This window comes from Oncorhynchus keta, chromosome 14 (assembly GCF_023373465.1).
Source record: "Oncorhynchus keta strain PuntledgeMale-10-30-2019 chromosome 14, Oket_V2, whole genome shotgun sequence".
In the NCBI taxonomy this organism is placed as follows: domain Eukaryota; kingdom Metazoa; phylum Chordata; class Actinopteri; order Salmoniformes; family Salmonidae; genus Oncorhynchus; species Oncorhynchus keta.
In genome coordinates, this window is record NC_068434.1 from 22,638,434 (window position 1) to 22,654,285 (window position 15,852).

At 46.5% G+C, this 15,852-nt stretch overlaps 1 protein-coding gene across 7 annotated transcripts in view; it reads right to left on the reverse strand.

The window, feature by feature from the left end:
* The window catches only part of LOC118392983 (cAMP-specific 3',5'-cyclic phosphodiesterase 4D-like), a 195,967-nt gene extending 180,621 nt beyond the window's left edge, over nucleotides 1-15,346 (reverse strand). For all 7 annotated transcript variants that reach the window (XR_008063873.1, XR_008063874.1, XR_008063875.1 and 4 more), the window contains exon 1: nucleotides 14,790-15,346. Coding sequence is in view for 1 of the 7 variants with exons in the window: in XM_052461316.1 (XP_052317276.1) it covers nucleotides 14,790-15,049 (260 nt within the window). In the remaining 6 variants the exon portion in view is untranslated. The remainder of the gene's footprint in view (nucleotides 1-14,789) is intronic.
* Between the last annotated feature and the right edge of the window lie 506 nt (nucleotides 15,347-15,852).

Here is a 15,852-nt window from a genome sequence, read left to right on the forward strand (position 1 = left end):
TGCTTTTCCTTCACTCAGCAGTCCAACTCATCCAAAATGCATCTCAATTGGGTTGAGGTCATTTGATGGAGCACAATTGATGTTGAGATGTGTGAAGCATTTATTTGGGCTGCAATTTCTGAGGTGGTAACTCTAATGAACTTATCCTCTGTGTCACGGTTTTGTCTTGTCTTCCTACACACCTGGTTCCAATCCCATTCATTACCTGTTGTGTATTTAACCCTCTGTTTTCCCTCATGTCCTTGTCAGAGATTGTTCGTTGTTCATTTATAGTGTTGTTTGTGTTGGTGCGCGACGGGCCCTCGTACCCACTTTGTTTTGATTATTGTCATGGTTTTGGAGCCATGTTTTTAAGTTATTAAACTACTCCATTTTATCAAGTTCGATTCTCCTGCGCCTGACTTCTCTGCCACCTATACACACGTATATGACAGAATCTCTGACCAATATATGAGGTCAGCAGGAGAAGGTACCCCGGCCATGGAGTTTTCCAGCGCCTCCACCAGCACAACCGGGGTCTGAGGGCCTGAGCGCCCCTTTCCCGCCTGAACACAGTGGGATCCGTCGATCAATGACACGGGGGTACGACGGAGGTGCTGCCAACTGCCAGGGTTTCAACCTCCAACAAGCCTTTACCTGGCCACGGTCCACCCAGCTCCATCAGACCGTGAGAAGAGTTTCGCCCTCGTTTCGTGCCTCGCCGGGAAAGCCCTGGAGTGGGCCAGCGCTGTGTGTGGAGAGGTAGATGCGGCGTTGGACCATTTTGAGGTGAGTGCCTCTACCAGAGACAGGAGAAGAGGAGCGCCCAGGAGTTTGCTCTGGAGTTTAGGACCCTGGCTGCCGGCACTGGATGGAGCAACAGGGCCCTAATCGACCATTACCGCTGTAGTCTACACGAGGACGTCCGTCGGGAGCTGGCCTGCAGAGACACCACCCTCGCCTTCGACCAGCTGATGGACCTGTCCATCCGGCTGGACAACCTGCTGGCTACTCGCGGACGGCCAGATCTGATTGTTCCAGCCTCCCGCACCCCGTCTCCGATACCCATGGAGCTGGGAGGGACGGTGCGTAGGGAGACCGGAGGGGGTTCCCGCTCGTGCACCATATGTGGTCGCAGAGGTCACACTGCTGGTCGGTGCCGGGTTGGTTCCTCGGGGAATCGAGGCAGCAGGCAGGGCACTCTTGTGTCACCCCAGGTGAGAAGGCACCATTCTCACCCAGAGCCCTCTGTTGCACATATGTTTGTTTCCGGCACTTTTTTCCCCCGCGTTCCCAGCATAAGGCGCTAGTAGATTCAGGCGTGGTGGGGATTTACATTAATAAAGTGTTGCTCATAGTTTAGGGATCCCCATTGTTCCTGTGGATGTACCTTTTCCGGTTCACCATTAAGGTCAGGGTTTATCAGGGAGGGCACCGCTCCTTTGAGTATGGTAACGCAGGGGGGGTCACACGGAAAAGATCAGTCTTTTTCTTATTGATTCTCCTGCGTATCCCGTGGTGCTGGGACTACCCTGGTTAGCTTGTCATAACCCCACTGTTTCTTGGCCACAGAGGGCTCTCGCGGGGTGGTCACGAGAGTGCTCAGGTAGGTGTTTAGGGGTGTCCGTTGGTGCTACTGTAACAGTATACTTTTAAACCGTCCCCTCGCCCATACCAGGGCGCGAACCAGGGACCCTCTGCACACATCAACAACAGTCATCCACGAAGCATCGTTACCCATCGCTCCACAAGAGCCACGGCCCTTGCAGAGCAAGGGGAACTACTACTTCAAGGTCTCAGAGCAAGTGACGTAACCGATTGAAACGCTATTTAGCGCACACCGCTAACTAAGATAGCCGTTTCACATCCGTTACACTACTACGGTGGAAAGTCAGGTCTCCACCGTGCGCATTCCCCCAGAATATGCCGATTTGGCTCTCGCTTTCTGTAAAAAGAAAGCAACTTAATTACCACCCCATCGACGGGGGGGATTGTGCGATAAATCTCCTGGTAGACGCTGCACTTCCCAGGAGTCATGTGTATCCCCTGTCGCAAGCGAAGACGCTGGCTATGGAGAGATATGTCTCCGAATCCCTGCGTCAGGGGTACATTCGGTCCTCCACTTCACCCGTCTCGACCGTATATTGATTATCGAGGTCTCAATCAAATCACGGTGAGGTACAGTTACCCGCTATCTCTTATCGCTACGGCGATTGAGTCCATGCACGGGGCACGCTTCTTCACTAAACTGGATCTCAGGAGTGCATATAATCTGGTGCGTATCTGGAAGGGAGAAGAGTGGAAGAAGGCATTTAGTACCACCTCGGAGCATTGTGAGTACCTCGTCATGCCGTACAAGTTGATGAATGCTCTGTCAGTCTTCCAATCCTTTGTAGATGAGATTATCAGAGACCTGCACGGGCAGGGTGTAGTGGTGTATATCGATGACATTCTGATATACTCTGCTACACTCGCCAAGCATTTTTTCCCTGGTGTGCAATGTGCCTGGTCGCCTGTTGGAGCATGACCTGTACGTCAAGGCTGAGAAATGCCTGTTCTTTCAACAATCCGTCTCCTTCCTAGGGCATCGTATTTCCACGTCAGGAGTGGAGATGGAGAGTGACCGCATTGCAGCCGTGTATATTTGGCCAACTCCCACAGCGGTGAAGGAGGTGCAGCAATTCTTAGGGTTTGCCAACTACTTCCAGAGGTTTATCCATGGTTTTGGTCAGGTAGCTGCTCCCATTACCTCACTGCTAAAGGGGGGACCGGTGCGCTTGCAGTGGTCAGCTGAGGCGAACAGGGCTTTTAGGCACCCGAAGACTCTGTTTACCTCGGCTCCTGTGTTGATTCATCCGGATCCCTCTTTGGCGTTCATAGTGGCGGTAGACGCATCCGAGGCCGGGATAGGAGCTGTGCTCTCTCAGTGCTCGGGTACGACACTGAAGCTCCGCCCCTGTGCCTTCTTTTCGAAGAAGCTCAGCCCGGCGGAGCGGAACTATGATGTGGGGTAGCGGGAGCTGTTGGCTGACGTCAAGGCTTTGAAGGCATGGAGACATTGGCTTGAGGGGGCTAAACATCCTTTTCTCATCTGGACTGACCATCTCAATCTGGAGTAGATCCGGGAGGCGAGGAGACTGAATACTCACCAGGCAAGGAGGGCCATGTTTTTCACCCATTTTGTGTTTACCCTCTCTTACAGACCAGGCTCCCAGAACGTTACGGCAGACGCAATGTCCCGGCGGCCCATGGATCCCACTCCCATACTCCCAGCCTCTTGTTTGCTGGCGGCGGTAGTGTGGGAGCTGGACACGGACATTGAGCGGGCGTCACGTGTAGAGCCCGCTCCCCCTCAGTGTCCAGCTGGGTGTCTGTACATTCCGTCTGCTGTCTGCGACCGAGTGATCTATTGGGCCCACATGTCACTCTCCTCTGGTCATCCTGGGATCGGTCGGACGGTGCGCTGTCTTGATGGAGGTACTGGTAGTTAAGGACGTGAGGGTTTATGTTTCCTCCTGCTCAGTGTGTGCCCAGTGCAAGGCTCCTAGACACCCGTCCAGAGGTAAGTTACAACCCTTACCCGTTCCACAACGGCCGTGTTCGCACCTGTCGGTGGATTTCCTAACCGATCTTCCAACTTCACAGGGTAACCCCACGATCGTAGTCGATGTGGATTGTTTTTCTAAGTCTTGTTGTCTCCTCCCTTTTCCCGGTCTCCCTACGGCCCTACAAACTGCGGAGGCCCTGTTTACACACATCTTCCGGCACTATAGGGGTGCCTGAGGATATAGTGTCTGATCGGGGTCCCCAGTTCACGTCAAGGGTCTGGAAGGCGTTCATGGAGCGTCTGGGGGTCTTCGTCAGTCTTACCTCAGGTTTTCATCCCGAGAGTAATGGGCAGGTGGAGAGAGTTAACCAGGATGTGGGGAGTGGGAGGCATTCGTGGCCTGGGCAGAGATGGCCCAGAACTCGCTCCGCCACTCCTCCACTGACCTTTCTCCCTTTCAATGTGTATTAGGGTATCAGTCGGTTCTGGCTCCTTGGCATCAGAGTCAGACCGAGGCTCCTAAGGTTGGACAATTGGTTCCGGCGCATGTGTTCGCACCAGGGGACAGGGTCTGGCTCTCGACCCGAAACCTACCCCTCCGCCTGCTCTGCCGGAAGCTGGGTCCGCAGTTTGTGGGGCCGTTTAAAGTCCTGAGGAGAGTGAACAAGGTATGTTATAGGTTACAGCTTCCCCCCAATTACCGCATTAACCCTCGTTCCATGTGTCTCTCCTCATGCCGGTGGTGGCTGGCCCGCTCCAGGAGGCTGAGGTGCGGGAGGTTCCTCCACCCCCTCTGGACATAGAGGGGGCCCCAGCGTACTCCGTTCGATCCATCCTGGAATCGAGATGTCAGGCGAGGGGCCTACAGTACCTCGTGGACTGGGAGGGGTACGGTCCGGAGGAGAGATGCTGGGTTCCGGTGGAGGGCGTGTTAGATCCTTCCCTGCTGCGAGAATTCCACCGTCTCCATCCGGATCGCTCTGCAAAGTCGATGCCTCTCCTTGTTCGGGCGGTGCTCACCGGTCTTCTTGCCATCATTGATTCATTTTTTCATTTTCCATTGGTTTTGTCGTCTTCCTACACACCTGGTTCCAATCCCATTCATTACCTGTTGTGTATTTAACCCTCTGTTTCCCCTCATGTCCTTGTCAGAGATTGTTTGTTGTTCATTTATCGTGTTTGTGTTGGTGCGCGACGGGTCCTCTTTGTTTTGATTATTGTCATGGTTTTGGAGCCATGTTTTTAAGTTATTAATCTACTCCATTTTACCAAGTTCGATTCTCCTGCGCCTGACTTCCCTGCCACCTATACACACGTATATGACACTCTGCAGCAGAGGTAACTCCGGGTCTTCCTCTCCTGTGGCGGTCCTCATGAGAATCAGTTTCATCATAGCGCTTGATGGTTTTTGTGACTGCACTTGAAGAAACTTTCAAAGTTCTTGATATTTTCCAGATTGACTGACCTTCGTGTCTTAAATGAGGTCCTGTGAGCTTTTGTCTCTTTTCAGTTAAGCCGAGTGGCGAATAAGCCTTCGACTGGATCAGTTCTAGTGTTCAAAAGACTCCTATTTGGTGAAATGGGAAATGGAAACCCATTTGAGGCTATATTTGAGCGACATGACCTTTAGAGAGACACAAACACACTCTTGGTGTGCCATTTACTGAGGATATAATGAGTGAGTCAGTGGTTTAGGAGATGGATTTCCTGTCACAGGGTCACTAGTTGGCCATTATGTTTCTTAAAGTAAATAGTAAATAGCAAAACACAAAATGCATAGAAATGTAACCATCTCGCCCCAGGGTGTTGCTGTAAATGAGAGTAATAGCACAGTCAAACTACCTGGATACCCTAATAGTTAATAAGGAGACAAAGGAATGTCACAAGAGACCGTTGAGTATAACCAGGGGTGAAAGTACAGTATGTGTGCACTAGCACAAGTATTTTGTATGGGCCGAATAGTAAAGACATTATTTACTGTAACTGTAAAAATGTGTTACCTTCTCATGAGGCATGAACACAACCAGATATATATTTTTTCATCTGATTGTCAAACAAATCACTTCCAGCATCTATAAACAGTGCACTGTCCACCCACCATTTGATGAACCAGTCAAAAGTTTGGACACACCTACTCATTCAAGAGTTTTTCTTTATTTGTACTATTTTCTACATTGTAGAATAATTGTGAAGACATCAACACTATGAAATAACACATATGGAGTCATTCAGTAACCAAAAAAGTGTTAAACAAACCAAAATATATTTTATATTTGAGATTCTTCAAAGTAGCCACCCTTTGCCTTGATGACAGCTTTGCACACTCTTGGCATTCTCTCAACCAGCTTCATGAGGTAGTCACCTGGAATGCATTTCAATTAACAGGCGTGCCTTGTTAAAAGTTCATTTGTGGAATTTCTTTCCTTCTTAATGCGTTTGAGTTGTGTTATGACAAGGTAGGGTTGATATACAGAAGATATTTGATTTTATAAAACACCAAGTCCATATTATGGCAAGAACAGCTCAAATAAGCAAAGAGAAATGACAGTCCATCATTACTTTAAGAACATTAAGCTGAGTTTGGTGCTACTAACCTACAGTATGCCAGAAATATGCACACACCCTCTATGCAGGTGAAGATTGGAATATGCTTTCAATGGGAAATTCCAAAGAGAATACTATGATTTAGATTTTTCACTTTAAAATGTATGCCAAACAAAAAACAACGATTGCAAAGTTAAACAAACCATACAAATCTATGCACAAGGATTACTTTTAACAATTTCCACAGAACATTTTACAAAAACACATTTACTTGAAGAATAGTGCAGATTCAAGGATTAGTAACAAAACGACACAACCACTATGAATACTATGCTGTGTATATTCATAGTCTCTTCCATCTTCCACCCATAGGAGCTTTATATGAGCAGAGAGAGAGAGAGAGAGAGAAAGAGAGAGAAAGAGAGAGAGAAAGAGAGAGATAGAGAGAGAGAAAGAGAGAGAGAAAGAGAGAAAGAGAGAGAGAGAGAGAGAGAAAGAGAGAGAGAATGAGAGAAAGAGAATGAGAGAAAACAAGAGAGAGAGAGAGAAAAGAGAGAGAGAGAGAGAGAGAGAGAGAGAGAGAGAGAGAGAGACAGGGGGTGTCATCGGATGGGGCCACAGTGTCTCCTGAACCCCTCCTGTCTCAGCCTCCAGTATTTATGCTGCAGTAGTTTATGTGTCGGGGGCTAGGGTCAGTTTGTTATATCTGGAGTACTTCTCCTGTCCTATTCGGTGTCCTGTGTGAATCTACGTGTGCGTTCTCTAATTCTCTCCTTCTCTCTTTCTTTCTCTCTCTCGGAGGACCGGAGCCCTAGGACCATGCCCCAGGACTACTCCAGTTTCAACTGTTCTGCCTTATTATTATTCGACCATGCTGGTCATTTATGAACATTTGAACATCTTGGCCATGTTCTGTTATAATCTCCACCCGGCACAGCCAGAAGAGGACTGGCCACCCCACATATGCTCTCTCTAATTCTCTCTTTCTTTCTCTCTCTCGGAGGAGCTGAGCCCTAGGACCATGCCCCAGGACTACCTGACATGATGACTCCTTGCTGTCCCCAGTCCATCTGGCCGTGCTGCTGCTCCAGTTTCAATTGTTCTGCCTTATTATTATTCGACCATGCTGGTCATTTATGAACATTTTAACATCTTGGCCATGTTCTGTTATAATCTCCACCCGGCACAGCCAGAAGAGGACTGGCCACCCCACATAGCCTGGTTCCTCTCTAGGTTTCTTCCTAGGTTTTGGCCTTTCTAGGGAGTTTTTCCTAGCCACGTGCTTCTACACCTGCATTGCTTGCTGTTTGGGGTTTTAGGCTGGGTTTCTGTGCAGCACTTTGAGATATCAGCTGATGTACGAAGGGCTATATAAATACATTTGATTTGATTTGAGAGAGAGAAAGAAAGAAGGAGAGAGGAAGAGAGAGAGAGTGAGAAAGAGAGAGAGAGAGAGAGAGAGAGAGAGAGTGAGAAAGAGAGAGAGAGTGAGAAAGAGAGAGAGAGTGAGAAATAGAGAGAGAGTGAGTGAGTGAGTGAGTGAGTGGTTGAGTTTGAGTGAGTGAGTGGTGGTGGTGAGTGAGTGAGTGAGTGAGTGAGTGAGTGAGTGAGTGAGTGAGTGAGTGAGTGAGTGAGTGAGTGAGTGAGTGAGTGAGTGAGTGAGTGAGTGAGTGAGTGAGTGAGTGAGTGAGTGAGTGAGTGAGTGAGTGAGTGAGTGAGTGAGTGAGTGAGTGAGTGAGTGAGTGAGTGAGTGAGTGAGTGAGTGAGTGAGTGAGTGAGTGAGTGAGTGAGAGAGAGAGAGAGAGAGAGAGAGAGAGAGAGAGAGAGAGAGAGAGAGAGAGAGAGAGAGAGAGAGAGAGAGAGAGATAGTAGTGTTAATGAAGTGTGTAGTGGAGCCTACATGTTGTAAGTCATCAGATTTAATGCTGCCCAGCTTCCCTGCTCTTCTCTGGAGCTATAAAACCATGAGAGGCTGATTGAGAGTAAATGGACTTCAGTCTTCAGTATTACTGATGATAAGAGTCACTCACAGGGTCTGGGCTTTGCCTTTCTGTCACTCTACAGTCTATCACTGGTTTTGTCCTCCACACAGGATTTCTGGAAAAAAATGGAAATTCTGCACTCTTAGAAAAAAGGTTCCAAAAGGGTAATTTCGGTTGTTAAATTTGGTTCCAGGTAGAACTCTTTTGCGTTCCATGTAGAAACCTTCTGTGTAAAGGGTTCTACATGGAACTCAAAAGGGTACTACCTGGAACCAAAAATTGTTCTTCAAAGGGCTCTCCTATGGGGTCAGCCGAAGAACCCTTTGTTTCTAGATAGCACCTTTTTTCTAAGAATGTGGGAAAATTACTGGAATTTTGCAACTCTACTTATGGGGTACACACATTTATCCTTACTACCTACAGGGCATTCAGAAAGTATTCAGACCACATTTTGTTACGTTACAGCCTTATTCTATGGATTTGTTTTCTCTTCCCCTTATCAATCTACATGATTTGGAAAGGCACACACCTATCTTTATAAGGTCCCACAGTTGACAGTGCATGTCAGAGCAAAAACCAAGCCATGAGGTCAAAGGAATTGTCCATAAAGCTCCGAGAGGCACATATCTGGGGAAGGGTACCAAAACATTTCTACAGCATTGAAGGTCCCCAAGAACACAGTGGCTTCCATCATTCTTAAAAATGGAAGAAGTTTGAAACCACCAAGACTCTTCCTAGAGATGGCCGCCCGGCCAAACTGAGCAATCGGAGGAGAAGGTCCTTGGTCAGGGACGTGACCAAGGCCTACGGTGAAGCATGGTGGTGGCAGCATCATGCTGTAGGGATGCAGCATGGACTGGGAGACTAGTCAGGATCGAGGAAAAGATGAATGGCGCAAAGTACAGAGAGATCCTTGATGAAAACCTGCTCCAGAGCACTCAGGACCTCAGACTGGGGCGAAGGTTTACCTTCCAACAGGACAACAACCCTAAGCACACAGGAGTGGCTTTGGGACAAGTCTCTGAATGTCCTTGAGTGGCCCAGCCATAGCCCAGACTTGAACCTGATCGAACATCTCTGGAGAGCCCTGAAAATAGCTTTGCAGCAACACTCCCCATGTCAGGCATATGTGTATATGTGGCAGGGAAGTCAGGCGCAGGAGAGTCAAACGGAGTGTAAAATGGAGTCTTTTAATAATGTCCTAGTAACATGCTCCATAACACTAAACAGGAAAAGAACATAAACAAAATATGGGTACGAAGACCCGACGCGCACCTATACAACAAACAACACTACACTGACCATAAACAATCTCTGACAAAGACATGAGGGGAAACAGAGGGTTAAATACACAACAGGTAATGAATGGGAATGAAAACAGGTGTGTGGGAAGACAAGACAAAACCAATGGAAAATGAAAAAAGGATCAATGATGGCTAGAAGACCGGTGACGTCGAACGCCGAGCACCGCCCGAACAAGGAGGCAACGACTTCGGCAGAAGTCGTGACACCCCATCCAACCTGACAGAGCTTGAGAGGATGTGCAGAGAAGATTGGGAGAAACTCCCCAAATACAGATGTGGAAAGCTTGTAGCGTCATACCCAAGAAAACTCAAGGCTGTAATCGCTGCCATAGGTACTTCAACAAAGTACTGAGTAAAGGGTCTGAATACTTATGTAAATGTGAAATTTCAGTTTTTCCATTTGTAGAAATTAGACTAAATTAATTGTGGGGTATTGTGAGTAGATTGATGAGGGGTAAAATGATTTAATCAATGTTAGAATAAGGCTGTAACATAACAAAATGTGGAAAAAGTCAAGGGGTCTGAATAATATCCGAATACAGTTTTTATGCCCTCCATACAATCGTCGAAATCCCTTCTTTCTTTTCACTGTACCTTTTATATTTGCAGTTTATTGAGTAAAGTCAAATAGCATATTCAAATTCCAAATGTAACCGCAGCACAGTAACAATGTGGCTTTGAAATGAGTTTAGTAAAAAAAAATCCATTCACTTTTCATCACGGCAATTATTTCCATCCCTTTTAGTAAGAGCAATACATCTCTGTGACTAAGGCCCAGGAAAGAGAAATAGTAGTATTATTATTCTGTTATTTCTCACACACCATGACACAACTCCATGCTACACAACAATAACACTCTCTCCCTCTCTTCTCTCTCACTCTCTCCCTCCTCTCTCTCACTCCTCTACCTCACACTCTCTCTCTTCTTCCCCACTCTCTCTTTCTGTCTCTCTCCATATCAGTCAGAATCCTGAGTCGTGACTTGTGAGCAATTGCTGCTCGCGGCACCTTACTCACACTCCTCTCAACCTGACATTCTACTGTATACACACACAATCGCACACATGCCCAAACAGACACACACACGACATTCTACTGTATACACACATGCCCAAGGAGACACACACACAACATTATACTGTATACACACACAATCGCACACATGCTCGAACAGACACACAGACACACAACATTCTACTGTACACACATCATCGCACACATGCCCAAGCAGACACACACACAACATTCTACTGTGTACACACACATAAACGCACACATGCCCAAGCAGACACGCACACAACATTCTACTGTATACACACACACACACACACACACACACACACACACACACACACACACACACACACACACACACACACACACACACACACACACACACACACACACACACACACACACACACACACACACACACTCAGCCCAAGCAGACACACACATTTTTACGCATGAATACAAATGTACGGACATGAATACACACACACACACCACACATTTCAAGGCCATTTTGAATCAAAGTCATTTATCTTTGAGGAGCTGAGATTGTTTGTCTTGTGGCTGGAGAGGGTTCTTGTCACATCACAGCAGGCGTGATATCATCTTAATCTGAGAGAACAGACAGGAATCATCTTAATCTGTGAGTACAGACAGAAATCATCTCAATCTGAGAATACAGACAGGAATCATCTCAATATGAGATAATAGACAGGAATCATCTCAATCTGGGAGTACAGACAAGAATCATCTCAATCTGAGAGAACAGACAGGAATCATCTCAATCTGGAAGTACAGACAGGATTCATCTCAATATGAGAGAACAGACATGAATTGTCTCAATCTGGGAGTACAGACAGGAATCATCTCAATCTGAGAATACAGATAGGAATCATCTCAATCTGAGAGAACAGACATGAATCATCTCAATCTGAGAGTACAGACAGGAATCATCTCAATCTGAGAGTACGGACAGGAATCATCTCAATCTGGAAGTACAGACAGGAATCATCTCAATCTGAGAGAACAGACAGGAATCATCTCAATCTGGGAGTACAGACAGGAATCATCTCAATCTGAGAGTACAGACAGGAATCATCTCAATCTGGGAGTACAGACAGGAATCATCTCAATCTGAGAGTACAGACAGGAATCATCTCAATCTGAGAGTACAGACAGGAATTATCTCAATCTGAGAGTACGGACAGGATTCATCTCAATCTGGAAGTACAGACAGGAATCATCTCAATCTGAGAGAACAGACAGGAATCATCTCAATCTGGGAGTACAGACAGGAACCATCTCAATCTGAGAGTACCGACAGGAATCATCTCAATCTGAGAGTACGGACAGGAATTACTTCAATCTGAGAGTACAGACAGGAATCATCTCAATCTGGAAGCACAGACAGGAATCATCTCAATATGAGATAATAGACAGGAATCATCTCAATCTGGGAGTACAGACAGCAATCATCTCAATCTGAGAGTACAGACAGGAATGATCTCAATCTGAGAATACAGACAGGAATCATCTCAATCTGGGAGTACAGACAGGAATCATCTCAATCTGAGAGTACAGACAGGAATCGTCTCAATCTGAGAGAACAGACAGGAATCATCTCAATCTGGGAGTACAGACAGGAATCATCTCAATCTGAGAGTACAGACAGGAATTACTTCAATCTGAGAGTACAGACAGGAATCATCTCAATCTGGAAGCACAGACAGGAATCATCTCAATATGAGATAATAGACAGGAATCATCTCAATCTGGGAGTACAGACAGCAATCATCTCAATCTGAGAGTACAGACAGGAATCATCTCAATCTGAGAATACAGACAGGAATCATCTCATTCTGGGAGTACAGACAGGACTCATCTCAATCTGAGAGTACAGACAGGAATCATCTACATCTGAGAGAACAGACAGAAATCATCTAAATCTGGGAGTACAGACAGGAATTATCTCATTCTGGAAGTACAGACAGGAATCATCTCAATCTGAGAGTACAGACAGGAATCATCTCAATCTGGAAGTACAGACAGGAATCATCTCAATCTGGAAGCACAGACAGAAATCATCTCAATATGAGATAATATACAGGAATCATCTCATTCTGGAAGTACAGACAGGAATCATCTCAATCTGAGAGAACAGACAGGAATCATCTCAATCTGGGAGTACAGACAGGAATCATCTCAATCTGAGAGTACAGACAGGAATCATCTCAATCTGAGAGTACGGACAGGAATCATCTCAATCTGAGAGTACAGACAGGAATCATCTCAATCTGAGAGAACAGACAGGAATCGTCTCAATCTGGGAGTACAGACAGGAATCATCTCAATCTGAGAGTACAGACAGGAATCATCTCAATCTGGAAGTACAGACAGGAATCATCTCAATCTGGAAGTACAGACAGGAATCATCTCAATTTGTGAGTACAGACAGGAATCATCTCAGTATCAACTCAATCTGGGAGAACAGACCAGAATCATCTCAGTATCAACTCAATCTGGGAGAACAGACCAGAATCATCTCAGTATCAACTCAATCTGGGAGAACAGACCAGAATCATCTCAGTATCAACTCAATCTGGGAGAACAGACCAGAATCATCTCAGTATCAACTCAATCTGGGAGAACAGACCAGAATCATCTCAGTATCAACTCAATCTGGGAGAACAGACCAGAATCCTCTCAGTTTCAACTGCACCTATACTATATGGATCAGAACCATTGATGAGTACCATCTCCAATTCAATATCTATTGAATGGTTTCTTTCTCATGGAACATCACTGGTTTCCTCATCCCCATGATCTCAGCAGCCTGAGTAGGCATATGGTCCACAATGATTTTTGAGTATTATCTATTGCCTGTGACTCTAACATCAAGCGTTGCATAATTAACAAAATCACTACTGTATTGATTAAGTTCATGCAGAGGACATTAATGATCATCAACACATATGTTTGTTATGCAAATGTTTCATATAATTAGCAGAAGCGTTGGAGTAATTCAGAGGACATTGATGTTCATCACATTTAATGACAGCAATATATTATTGCAGAATGGCTGATTGCAGACTATTTAGAGCAAACACTTTTACCATTGCAAAAAAACATGGACTCTAAAACTAGCATTGTAGTGATGAGTTTGGGAGACCACTGGGGGGGGTCATTTTGGGTGAGGCCTTTAAAATATGATAGGTAACCAAATGGATGAAGGCAGGATTAATTAATTCTCTCTCAAGATGGGGAAAAGCTGAGGAACGCATTAGCAAAGCCTGGCTAGAGCTACCAAATACCACTCATCTCTTAATTAGTTTATTCACATTTAGAAAACAAGGAAGAGAGAGCAGAGATGGGGAGGAACGGGAGAAGAGAGGGTGGGGGGGTTCAGGATGGAAAAGGAAGAGGAGAGAAGGGGAATGAAGAGGCGGGGGATATGGTGAAGAAAAAGATAGGATGAACATGGGAAAGGATGCTGAAATGTGGAATATATGGGATTTTAATCACATAAAAGATGGCTTGGAGAGGTTCCATGGATGAGAGGGGGAATGGGGGAGAAAGAGAAGAGAGAGGAGGGAGGGATGATGGGATGGTAAATGGCGTGGGAGGCAGACAGGGATAGATAGGACACTAATTTATTCAGCAACTGCAGCTCCACACCCACTAGGTGATGGAAGAGGAGACGTATCAAAAACATGAAGGTGAATAGCATTGTTTATAACATGTAGGCTATGGCAGGACAGGGGAGTTGGCTAAAACGTAAAGCCATCTGTCAGCCAGGTTCTTTAATAACAAAACACATTTTTATTCACTCTTTTTACTGTATTCCCCCAATTCACAATCTCTCTCTCGCGCTCGCGCACACACACACACACAAACACACGCAAACACACACACACACGCACAAACACACAGTGACATGGATGTTATGACTTGTAACAGCAATTATGTTGACAAGGTGAGAAACGGTTTACTACTAAACAGCTGTGTGGGACAACTCACCTTAATCATCAGCTGACCGTTCTGTTTATAACTGCTGACAACATACACGCACAAACATACACAGGCACACACACATTCAGTGTGTCTGGCCATGCACATTTAAAACAAAGAACCAACAAGGAAGATAACTTAATACTCAAACAGCTTATCTAGTCTCACACCCAAACAGAGTACGTTTCCTACACACAAGCCCTTTAAAGTTGTGCATTAGCATAAGACACACACACATACACAGTGTTTTCACCCTTGAAGGTTGGGTACAGTGTGAACACACACACACACACACACACACACACACACACACACACACACACACACACACACACACACACACACACACCCTTTCAAGTCCATAAGCATAACAGCAGATCTACTAGCCCTTCTGCTGTGCCTCCATTCCCTCACCATGTGTGTGCGACGGTGAACCTCCTTTTTTTGTGGTTGCTGTTGTTGATCATCATGCGGCGGAGCAGGCGTGGAGAGTTCCGGGGGGAGAGGCGGGGGGAGATGGAGGACGGTGAACGGCGGTGGCCACGGGTCCTCTCTGGCTGAAGCAGATTCTCTCTCAGGATTTTCACCAGGTCCTCGTTCAGACCGATATGTTTAGCCATGGGGGGCACTGCCAGGGTGTCAACCCCCACCCCAACACCAGCCTGCTGGGCCATACCCGCCCCGGGTACACCCCCACCACCACCAGAAACAACCGAATGCGGTATACGACCGTCAGTCAACCTGGACGACCGTGCGCCACAGTCCACAAGCACTGGAGACCGTAGATAACAGCCAGTAACAGTCTGGAACAGCTAGTGGCCGTCCACAGCAGTCTGCTAAAATGTGAAAAGCTAAACAACCAGGCAAATCTCCAATCCAAAATCGTTCCCCTAGTCCACTTTTAGGTTTTTTTACTGAACAAAAATAAATGTATTTTCTGCAAAAAGACTCCTCACTTTTTTTCTTTCTGTCTCTCTCTTCCTCCGGTTGACGGATGGATGGATGCGTTCAGGTCGGGTTCTGTTCTTCTGCTGGAGAGCACTGAGAGGTGCTGCTAAGAAGGCGTGACAGAGAGAAAGAAGGAGGGATGGGGGAGAGTGAAGGGGGGTTCCTTATTTTCCAGTAGTCTTTCCCAGCTTTAGCCACCCCGGTACGGTACGGCCCTGTAAGCCAGATGCAGCCTGGTCCAATGCAGCCCAGTCTGGTCCAGCTCGATACGACAAAGCCCTGTAGAACAGTTGGGTACAGCCCAGTCCAGTATGGTGCAGACCTAGTCCAGTGCAGTAACCCAGTCCAGTCCAGTATTGTGCAGACCTAGTCCAGTGCAGTAACCCAGTCCAGTCCAGTATGGTAGAGACCTAGTCCAGTGCAGTAACCCAGTCCAGTCCAGTATGGTGCAGACCTAGTCCAGTGCAGTAACCCAGTCCAGTCCAGTATGGTATGGTAGAGACCTAGTCCAGTGCAGTAACCCAGTCCA